The 12,147-nt window shown below is 39.2% G+C and overlaps 1 protein-coding gene across 1 annotated transcript in view; it reads right to left on the minus strand.

The window, feature by feature from the left end:
• Phlpp1 (PH domain and leucine rich repeat protein phosphatase 1) overlaps positions 1 to 12,147 on the minus strand; it is a 216,948-nt gene that overhangs the window by 115,470 nt on the left and 89,331 nt on the right. The window contains exon 3 of the mRNA XM_075987628.1: positions 5,252 to 5,377. Coding sequence (XP_075843743.1) covers positions 5,252 to 5,377 — 126 coding nt within the window. The remainder of the gene's footprint in view (positions 1 to 5,251; positions 5,378 to 12,147) is intronic.

A 12,147-nucleotide genomic window follows, 5' to 3' on the forward strand; every position in this document is an offset into this window, starting at 1 on the left:
CCATTTTATACCTGTTAGAAAGGCTAAGATCAAAAACACAAGTGATAGCTCATGTTGGAAAGGAAGCAGAGCAAAGAGAACATTCCTCTGTTGTGAGATACTTGTTTTGTACACTATGAAGATGTGTCTTTGCCAAGGGACCATCTGATTGGTTTAATAAAAACTGAACGGCTGTTAGATAGGCAAAAGAAGATAGACAAAGACAGGAACTCAGGGAAGGAATCAGAAAAGCAGGGATCACCAGTCAGACCAGAGGAGGTGGTAAGCATGGTACTAAGCAGAGGTAACAAGCCACATGGAAAAATGCAGATTAATTTAAGTTTTAGGAGCTAGTTGGGAACAAGTCTAAGCTAAGACCAAGCTTTCAAAATAAGAGGTCTCTGTGTCATTATTTGGGAGCTAGCAGTCCAAAGAAAGCCGGGTCCACTCCTCCATTGCTGATGGGACTGCAAACTTGTACAGCCACTTTGGAAATCATTGTGCTTTCTCAGAAAATTGGGAGCTGATCTAGATCAAGATACAGCTATACATACATATACAGCTATATTACTCTTGGTCATATAACCATAGGATGCTAAATCATACCACAAGGACACCTGCTGAACTATGATTATGGCAGCTTTATTATTCATAACAAGAAGAACACAGAAACAACTTATATGTCCCTCAATTGAAGAATGGATAAAAAAAAATGTTGTACAGTAACACAATGGATACTAAATGGTTAAAAATGATGACTTCATGAAATTTGCTGGTAAATGGATGGAATGGGAAAAAATTATCCCAAGTGAGGCAACCAAGTCCCAAAAAGACAAACATGGTATGTACTCTCTTACAAGTGAATATTATCCATAAAGCAAACATTCCACAAACCCAGAGAAGCTAAGTAAAAAGGTGGGCTCAAGGAGAGACCCATGAACCTCACTGTGAAGGAGAAATAGAATAGACAATACCATTGGGAGCTGGGGCAGGTCCCGGATAGGGATGAAACCAGGCAGGGAAGGATTGAAGGAGACAGTACTGGGAGAGACAACTAGAATCTGGGGGCATCTCTGGGACAAGCTAGAAACCTAATGCAATTGAAACTCCCAGCTATCTATGAGGGTGACCCTAGCTAAGACTCCTAGCAATGGGGGACCAGAGCCTGTAACCAGCCAATTCCTGTAACCAGGCAAGACTTCTAGTGGAAAGATTGGGACACGAATCCAGCCACAAAACTTTCGACCTATTATTTGTACTGGCTACAAGATGTGCTGGAGTACAGGTGGCACAGAAATTGTGGGAGTGACCAATCATTGACTGGCCCATACCATACTTGAGAGGCCTATACCATGACAGGACCAGACCCAGAGACAGGATAGCCCAGAGACTTAGGATAGAACACAACTTGCCAAACACAAATGGCAAGAAATAAAAAGAAGTCAATGAAATTATTCCTAATGAAATACTCATTAGGAATATACTACATTAGCATATTATATAATAAGTATATTTAGAACATATATAATCATTAGTAATACTATACTATACTGTTATACTCATAGATTGGTGCCTAGCCCAACGGTCAGCAGAGAGGCTTTACCCAGAAACTGATGGACATAGATGCAGAGACCCACAGCCAAACATTAGGGGGAGCTCGGGGAATCCCACAGAAGTGGAAGAAGGAGGAAAGATTGTAGGAACCAGAGGACACTACAAGAAAACTCAAAGAATCAACTAATCGGGGCTCATAGGGACTCACAGAGATTTAACCAACAACCAGGGAGCCTGAAGGGACTGACCTAGGCCCTCTGCATCTGTGTTGCAAATGTGTAACTTGGTTTGCTTGTGAGACTCCTAACAGTGGGAGCAGGGGCTGTCTCTGACTCTGTAGTCTGTTTTTGGGACCCTTTCCTCCTACTGTGTTGACTTGTCCAGCCTCAATAGGTGAGGAGGTGCCTAGTCTCACTGCAAATTAATATACCATGGCTGGCTGATATCCATGGGCGATACAACCTTTTCTTAAGGAAAACAGTGGAAGAGGAGTGGACATGATGGAGGTAGAGGCAGGAGGAGAGAGGGGAAACTTTGGTCGGGCTATCAAAACAAAAATAAAGCAAAAAAAAATTTTTACTTATTTTTTAAAAAATGGCTATGGGTGTTTTGCGTGCATGTATGCCTATACATCACGAGCATTCATGCACTGCCCTCAAAGGCCAGAAGAGGGTGGAAAATCTCCTAGAACTGGAGTTACAGGTGATTGTTAGCTGTCATGTCTGGGATGAGAATTGAACCCAGGTCCTAAGGAAGATCAGCAAGTACTCTTAACCAGCTACTGAACCATCTCTTTATCCCCCATACAAAAATTGTAAATGCTCATTATCATCATGCAGGTCTTATTTAAGTGACCATATTTTTGCGATTTTATGGGTGTAGTTTCCGTGTCATATGTAGAAGTCACTATCTCACAGAAGATGTCCTGGTCCTGGTTCTTACAATCACTCTGCCTGCACTACAGCAATTTTCTCTGAGCCTTAGGTGGAGGAGTTGTACTACAGATGCATTAGTTTAGTCTGTGCATCCCACAGTCACTTATTCTCTGTATTGTGACCAGTTACAGATGTCTGTAATGACCTACATCTACTGCAAAAACCAACTGACTTCATTAGGGGTGAGTGGTACACTTATTTGTCGGTAGAAAGGTAAGTATCTAAAATACAGTTACAAATTATACTGCTTCATGAAAATGGCACTAATATGTTCTCTCTAGAATCAATGACCTCTTTAGTAACAGATAGCTTAGCTAGGTCTAGGTTCACAGTACCAGGCAGGAATTACCTCCTAATGAGTGAACTTTAAGCTAATTAGACAATTAGCTATTGTCTAGTAGACCCAAGAAATGATTGCAACTATGGTACCTGTGGGGCTAGCTTGATGGCTCAGTCACAAAGTTCTGTACTGCTGTTGGGAGGGATTTGAGAGATTACAGTGTAAACTAGACTTTTCTACCTGCAGGGGGTTTATAAAAAGAATAAACTCTCTCTTGATGGCTTCCTTCTTTATTCTTCTCTCCTCTCACGTTCCTTCTATAGAATATATATATATATATATATATATATATATATATATATATATATATAATTCTTTTTCTGTTCTTTCTACTGTATACTTTTTAGGAATTACAATGTGGCTACACTGTTTTTCAAGTGAATGATTACAATGAATACAAAACAAACAGTAAAAAAACAGCATGTTTTCCATATCCCTTTCATGATGAAACATTCTATGTTCTACAGGTGATTATCCCAAGAACCCACACACATTCATACCCAAGCAACTTATGATAGATTAATCATGTGGACAAGCAAGATATTCCTGTCAGGTCTTGGTGTAGAAGGTCCTTCGTCTTTGTGTTGCTTTCATTGGTTAATAAAGAAACTGCTTTGGGCCTGTTGATAAGGCAGAACTTAAGTAGGCAGGGAAAACAGAACCGAATGCTGGGAGAAAGAAGGGCAGAGTCAGAGAGATGTCATGGATCCGCCAGAGACAGATGCTGGGAATTTTACCCAGTAAGCCACTACCACGTGGCAATACACAGATTAATAGGAATGGCTTAAATTAAGATGTAAGAATTAGCCAATAAGAAACTAGAGCTAATGGGCCAAGCAGTGATTTAATTAATACAGTTTCTGTGTGGTTATTTCGGAGTTAAGCTAGCAGGGTGGCCGGAATGAACAAGCAGTCCCTCCTTGCAACAAGGTCTTTTACTGGCAGACTGCAATCTAAAGTTACAAAGAAAGGGCCAATTATTTTATTACTTATCTTGAGAGGTAATCTTATAAGGAGTCTTAGAGGAATCACAAACCTAAACTACTATATATGAAAAAGAATCAGTCAGCTCTACCTTAAATCTTTAGGGTATATACCCACACATCAGCAGTTTTTTATATCAGGAGATTGAGGGGAAAATGGGTATGAGGAATTAATCATTTCCTTTGGATATCTACTAATCCTAGCAAGAAAGGTCCATCAGCCAATGACAATTGGGTTGCTTTGTTCTTGTTCCCTGACCTTAATGAGGTCCACATTTTGTGCCTTTCTAAAACTTTAGATTGTCTTCTTGGGTTTTTCACCACAGAACTATTTAACAATAACATCTTAGTCTAACCTTGTTAATTTTCAAAGCTTTGTTTCAGCTATGATGCACCCCAAAACTTGTGAACATCTCCCAACATTAAGGTTAAAAGAATTAGTGGGACTCAATTACTACTCACTAACTTGAGCTACAATCCATGTGGCTCCTTAGTGAGACTCACAGACCCCAGTTTTGAAACACATCCTTGTATTTATTTTTATTCACCAAAACTCCGTATAAGCTCTTATTATTATTATCAAATTAGACAGTACAGCTTACGGAGAAGTCATCTTCTTGACAATCCACAGGTAAAATTGCCCAGTAGAATGGGATGTTTCCAAGAGCTAAATACACTATATTCCAGTCAGGGGAGGTCTCCCTATAACCACTCACACCATGCTAGATACCAGAGAAAGAGAGCTGCAGCAAACATGGAAAGGCACAGGAGAAGCAAAAGACATTCCAGGGTCTGCAGTTCTGTGGCCCTGCTTAAACAAAATGGGCCCACCAAAGAGTCTCCTGATGGTGTACTGACACCTGCTCCTTTGGCATGGCCAACGGCAGTTCTGCCCCTAGATGAAGAGCTACAGCCAATCAATGGCTGATAAGAGAAGAAAATCAATTTTTTCTAAGGATAGTTATCCAATCCCAAGTGGTCAGCATTAGACATATACTCAAACGAGCAACACTAAATGAACTCAGAAGGTTGTATCACGAATGTGCATACACACACGCACTATACCACACCACACCAATAATAATTAAAGAAGTCATAAATTTGAGAATAAGTGGGGGAAATAGAAGGAGTTGAGGGAGGAGGAGGAGGAATAGACATGATTTAAAATACTCAAATGAAATTCTGAAAGAAAGAAGGGAGGGAGGAAAGGAAGGAAAGAAGGAAGGAAGGAAAAAGAAAGAAATACACCTTAATTTAAAAAATGCTATGTTTAGGGGCTAAACTAAAATTATGCGGGGGGGGGGGGGGGGAGCGTTGCTCGTTTTCACCCATACTTAGCTTTCTAAATACTAAAGCTTGCTAATCACTAGTGTATCCGAGAGAGAAAACCAAAGTGTAGAAAACTGGAACCGAGGAAGGCACAAAGCAAGCGTTCAGGCTCCTGCATAAGCACTACTCACCTTGGAGATTTGCCGCAGCCACCGTAAGTACTCAGTGAAAGTATCAAAGCAGATGTAGTAAGTCTGGCTTTGGGGCCCCGAAGAGCTGAATGCTAAGCAGTGCTGGTGCTTTTTCACTTCTTCCACCTGTGGGGAGCAGACAACAAAGGGAAGTAAGTCAGCAGAAGCTCAGATTAGCTGATAACCACACCTGCATCTCTTCCCACTTATGTGCCTCTTCCTAACAGCCACATCCTTGCATCTCAAACAATAATCTGATTGACAAATAAAGACAGGAGAATTTTTATCTTCATTAGAATTCACCACCCAAATGAAATTCCCTTCTTCCTATTGAAAAGCAGTACAGGCCCTTCCTTTCTTACTTCACAACAAAGTTTTGGGCTTCTTCCTCCTAGAATTAAAACAATAAACTCCCATTCACAATAAATTATTCACAAAGAGAAAAATACTATACAAACTCCTATAATTTTCTTGACCAAAAGGGCCATAAAGAATATACAAAAGGATCTTTAAACTGTCATTATGATGACACTGTTCAAAATGTAATCATATCAGAAATCATTAATGAAAATTAGCTTACGATCTGTGCATGTTTAGAAGATGAACAGCACACCCGTACAGCTCGCTCTTTCCGGGCTGAGGATTGCCGGAGCCTGGGTGTGCAGGACAAGTGTTCCATTGCAGCTAAAAATCCAGTCCGTACATGACACACTTTTCAAATACATACTTCTAAACATCTCAGGCTTTTAAAAAAAAATTATAACCTAAAAGTTTAGAACTAAACAAATACATGTCAAAATCTGTGCAATGAAATCAAGCAAACACAAAGTGAAATTAAACATCTTTTAATATTTAGGAAATTAGGAAATTAATTTTCTTAGCATGGAACTTATTAGACAGAAAACTTAAAACCAAAAGCTGAATGAACTCTCCACTAAATGACAAAAGTAGAAACTGGAGCTGAAGGGATGGATCAGTGGTGAGGAGGCTGTGATCTGACTTCCTCTGCTGGCCTCCATAGGCAACATTATTCAAGTGTATGTACCGCCCCCACAACACAAGCACAGAATTAAAAAGAAAATTAAATCTTAAATTTAAAAGAATGATGTGGTGGCTCAACAGGTAAAGGCACTTGGTACCCAGCCCAACAACCTGAATTTGATCTGAATCCTCCATCGTAGAAGGGGAAAACCAATGCTCCAGGCTGTCCTCTGACCTTCACACATGCACCATGGTACCCACACTGTATACACACTCTAAGTTAACAAAGTCATGATAATCATATAAAAGACAATCAGACATGTACTTCAGAGTGAGTGAAAATCACACCTTGGCAAGCAAACTGGGTACCATCCTGTGATGTGACTATGCTTACCTTCTAGAGGCCAGTAATGTTCTCCAGTGTACACACTCAAGAACAGTGTATTTCTGGAAGCTCATTTGGATTGACCTCTTCACTGTTGAGGACCTGTCTGACCAGCTGTGTGGTGTTTCACTCTGGAAATCCTTGCTAGGTTTCTTAATGCCTTTGCAGCAAGGATACTGGTATTCACCAAACACTCCACCTACTTCTCAGCACTTCCCACACCCCTTACAAAAGTAAAGTCAACATAAATAATTCTGGCTATTTCAGATCTAAATATACAAGAGTGGGGCTTGAAAGAAAGCATTAAACCAGCCACCAGGCCTTCCTTACAAATACCTACAACCACAGCTCCAACGTGGGCAGGAAGAAGACTGCTGGAGCTGCTGACTTCCAGGTTAGCCATGAGGTTCAGGAACAGAAGCAGGCAGCAGTGACTGAAAGGACAGTGGACGTTCTAGTCTCATCTGCTTTCATTCATGTATATTAACACTCAAAACACACATGGAAAGATAACTCTTCCAATAGACAAGAACCAGTTCCTCCTTCCTCTGCCACAGGTCACCAATATTAAACAACAGAAGAGCAGATTATCATGCAAGGTCCCTATACAGTGTGCAGAAAGAGAAATTAACCCAAAATCCACCAACTCATACAGGAAATGTTATAGGAATGAGAAGTTACTATTTTAAGGCAACAAGATCTGGTAATTCTAGTACCATGGTAACACTAACTTCAAAGCTAGTGTATCAATACTTTTTGTTGCTGTTTTCTTTTTGGGTTTCTTGTGCTCCCCTATGTTTCTGTCACTTTGTCAGAGAAACTATTGTCAACCGATGACTCATTGTCCTGTCAGTGCTCTAGGGGGCAGAGGCAGGAGACACAGCCCCCCTATTATCACCTTCATGAGCCTGAGAATTTCCCTTAGATTTGGGCCAAACTAGAATTCACAGCTTCAATGTTGAAAAGAATTTTTGAAAGTAGCCGGTTTATGAAGTAGAGTTGAAGTTTAATAAAAAATGTTTTAATACAGGCTTAAACATGTTGATGAAAAAATGGATACTTAGAAGAAAGCAAGGCATACTCTAGAGCCCAAGTGTGGGCTCCTCGGTGGAGAACTGCGAAAACTGAGACATACCCAAGGCAGTACAGGCTCAAGGGCAAGCCACCTGTTCACTCTTCTGAACATCAAAAACATTTCTACATAATATCGAATGTTCCTGGGCATAGAAATTCTGTTTTAAACAAGAATTTCTGCCTTAAAAATGTATTTACAAGAAGGAATATCAATCTAAGATTATGTCAACAACACTGTAACAACAAAAATATGGAATTTTAATAAAGTAGAACAATCCTTAACATTCATAAGTAGAAAAATTACCTTAAAAACTATAGTAACTATGGAATATTTACAGATTAGAACATTAAAATGAAATTATGTAAACATGACATCTTACAAAATCTATACAATGAAAAGTCTCAATCTTAAAGAATGTCCACTTAATCAAAACCCTCCAGTGGCCTGATTATTATTATTATTATTAGTAGTAGTAGTAGTAGTGGTAGTATTAGTATTAGTATGACTTGATGTTTCACCGTCAGCTTCTGCCATCTACCCAACTAGTGAAGGTATGGCTATCTTAGATAATTCCCTGAACTGTACAGAACAAAAAAGAAACAGCTCATTTATTGCTCATCTTTAGCTGATTAGGTAAAAATATTAAAACCTTACTTAAATACATTAGTTAATAATGAGTTTAACTCTAGAGAGCAAATTTGGCATGAGAACACAATGAATAAAAATTTATCGTTATTTAAAATACTTTTTCAACAACACTTTAAGACAGCTTTAACACCTTTAAAAAACTACAATTGCGTGTTTATGTGTCTGTATGCACAATGGCCAAGATGCATAAGGACATCAGAGAATACAGTTGTGTGTATGTGTGTGTGTCTGTATGTATAATGGCCAAGATGCGTAAGAACGTCAGAGGATACAGTTGTGTGTGTGTGTGTCTGTCTGTCTGTCTGTCTGTCTGTCTGTATGCCCAATGGCCAAGATGCATAAATACGTCAGAGGATAACTTGGAAAGAGTTGGTTCTGGCATTCCACCATGTGGATCCCAGGGATTGAACTCAGATCATCAGGCTTGGCAACAAGTGCTGCTACTCAGAGACAACTCACTGGTACAAGTCAGCTTCCTTTAACAATGAAGCCACCCAAATCGAAGACCCAGATATTAATTCACACACCTTCAAACACCTGAATTTTGACAAAGACACAAAAAAATATCAAATGAAAGAAGAAAGCATATTTAACAAATGGTGTTTGCATAACTGGATGTCAACATGTAGAAGAAAGAAGACAGAACCATATCTATCACCATGCACAAAACTCAAGTCCAAATGGATCAAAGACCTCAACATAAAGCCAGCCACACTGAACCTCATAGAAGAGAAAGTGGGAAGTACACTTGAGTGCATTGGCACAGGGAACCACTTCCTAAATATAACCCCAGCAGCACATACACTGAGAGAAACAATTAATAAATGGAACCTCCTGAAACTGAGAAGCAAAGGACATAGTCAACAAGACAAAACGACAGCCTACAGAATGGGAAAAGATCTTCACCAATCTCACATCAGACAGAGGGCTGATCTCCAAAATATACAAGGAACTCAAGAATTTGGTCATCAAAAGGACAAATAATCCAATAAAAAATGGAATACACACTAAAACTGAGAACTCTCAACAGAAGAATCTAAAATGGCTGAAAGACACTTAAGTAAATATTCAACATCCTTAGTCATCACAGAAATGCAAATCAAAACAACTCTGAGATTCCACTTTACACCAAGATTCAAAAACACTGATGACAACTTATGCTGGAGAAGTTGTGGAGTAAAGGGAACACTCCTGCATTGCTGGTGGAAGTGTAAGCTGGTACAACCCCTTTGATGTTAATGTGGCGATTTCTCAGAAAATTAGGAAACAACCTTCCTCAAGACCCAGTAATACCACTTTTGGGCATATATCCAAAGGATGCTCAATCGTGCCACAAGGACTCATGCTCAGCTATGTTCATAGCAGCTTTGTCTGTCATAGCCAGAATCTGGAAACAACCTAAATGTCCTCAACTGAAGAATAAATGAGGAAAATGTGGTACATTTACACAATGGAGTACTACATAGCATAAAAAAATCTTGAATTTTGCAGGCAAATGGATGAAGCTAGAAAACATCGTTTTGAATGAGGTAAACAGACCTAGAAAGACAATTATCATATATAAACTCATAAATGGCTTTTAGATATAAAGCAAAGAAAACCAGCCTACAAATCACAATCCCAGAGAACCTAGACAACGAGGACACTAAGAGAGATATACATAGATATACATAGGGAAGTAGAAAAAGACAAGATCTTCTGAGTAAATTGAGAGCATGGAGACCTTGGGAGAGGGTTGAAGGGGAGGGGAGCAGAGAAAAATGTAGAGCTCAATAAAAATCAATAAAATTAAAAAAACCAATGAAGGCACTTGTTATTTGAAAACTGTAAAGTGATCATGCCTGTTGGTGTGGAAAACTGATACAATAGCAACTGCCACTGGACTGTGACCATTACCCCACGCTTCACTTCCAGCTCTTCCACATATAAATTACAAAGAAAGAAAAAAGGCTCTTGCATTTAATCTCAGTTTTCCTTTACCAACTAAAACAGGATGACAAAAAGAAATCGACGAACACTAATGAAAGCTCAAATTACAAAAAGTGAATGATTTTCTCCTAACTGGGTCAACAGGTTTTAAAAGACTTGGTTTTCAACAAGCACCATTATTTTTAAAGACAGTGCAAAGCAGGTTTGACAAGATCTGCTTGTAAAAAGCGGAAGCTATTAACTTTCAATTCACTCAACAGTAGAAGTCTATCCAATAACAGGCCTGGGAAACAGGACTGGCCTCTGAACAGCAATGCTAATTATAGATGGATTTTCTGACCTTACCTGAACATTCCACCTGCTCTTCTGCCTCTCTCTGAGTAGAATAATCTTGTTCCCACTTTAAATGTCAAAAGATTTTTCACACTTCAATTTCTATTATTGTTACGTCTTTCATTACAAAATGCTTTCTTCCCCTACAAAGCGTTGCCCTCTTACTAACCTCCCACAGTGCTCTTGCTTTCTGTGCCCTGCTTACAGCTCTAATGCAAATGAAGATGTATCCACCCTTCCTCTCCTGATATAGAATCATAAGCTGTTCAAAGGCACAGATGGTTGACTTCCCATTTCTTAGTATCAAACACAGTACCTTCCCTCACAAAAGCTAAGCAATAAATTGTTATATCACATTTGCCTATGCAAACACCCAGCATGGCAAAAGAGACAGACTTTACATATAAGCCAAACGTTAACTATGTCTGTATTTTAAAAGAATCATCTATGATGACAACATTAATGGTAAACTTTTCATTAATCCATAAAAAGGCAAAATGTGAAACAATAAACTGCACTCAGTGGGCCATGGATGTGTCTGCTTGGTAGAAAACTTGCCTACCATGTGTCAAGTCTGGGTTCAGAAACAAACTAGCTGTGGTGGCAAACATCTGTAATCCCAGGCAGGTGATCAGGAGTCAAGGTCATCCTTAACTACATACATAGTTTCACTCAGCTCTTAAAGCTGAAAGGTTAACCCGCAGTGGTTTCAAAATGGAAGAATGAATAGATTTAAATCTACCTTCTATGGTGAAAAGGCTTGAGGATCAGCCTTGCTGGGGCTAGGGTATGCCAGGAGAGGGCAGCGCAACTAGCACAGAGCATTCCCAAGGACAGACTAAACCACAGAGCTGCTGAACATCAAAGCCACCATCACTATGCAGAGCCAGCCTTTACCTTCAATTCCGACTTCTAGAACGTATCAGACCTGTGTCAATATTTTTAAGTTTGTATTTTCACAAAAATGGCTTCTTATTTTTCCTCTAACTGCATTCTCCATCTAGATCTACATCCTTCCCCATCAAGAGAGAGAGAGAGAGAGAGAGAGAGAGAGAGAGAGAGAGAGAGAGAGAGGGATGGATGAATGAAGGTAATACTTGTTTCATATGTCCCCAATTCCAACAAACTATTTCTCATCTAAACGAGAACCTTTAACAAATGACATCATTTTAAAAACAGCAAACACTGATGTGATTATAGTGATGCTATCCCCAACAGAGAATTTAATACTTGTTTATAAATAAATCATCAAAGAATTTACTACTTCCCTGAGAAAAATGGTTTTATTTTTTAAGTGATGGCTAAAAAATAGTTAATGTGCCCAAAGAAAAGCAACTGGTAATGTGAGACACATCTGTCAAGTGTGTAAGCAACATTTCCAGCTCAGAATGGTCAGTCATAGTAATTAATCCCACTAAGTCCCTGAACACAAGTAAGCAGACGTAATAGAAGTCTGGTCAGACTTCAGCAGTAGGACATGTTAAACCTTCATAAGCACACTTGAATATTTCTATAGTCAGACTTAGGAATGATGTTCTGTACTAT

This window comes from Microtus pennsylvanicus, chromosome 10 (genome assembly GCF_037038515.1).
Source record: "Microtus pennsylvanicus isolate mMicPen1 chromosome 10, mMicPen1.hap1, whole genome shotgun sequence".
NCBI classification, from domain to species: domain Eukaryota; kingdom Metazoa; phylum Chordata; class Mammalia; order Rodentia; family Cricetidae; genus Microtus; species Microtus pennsylvanicus.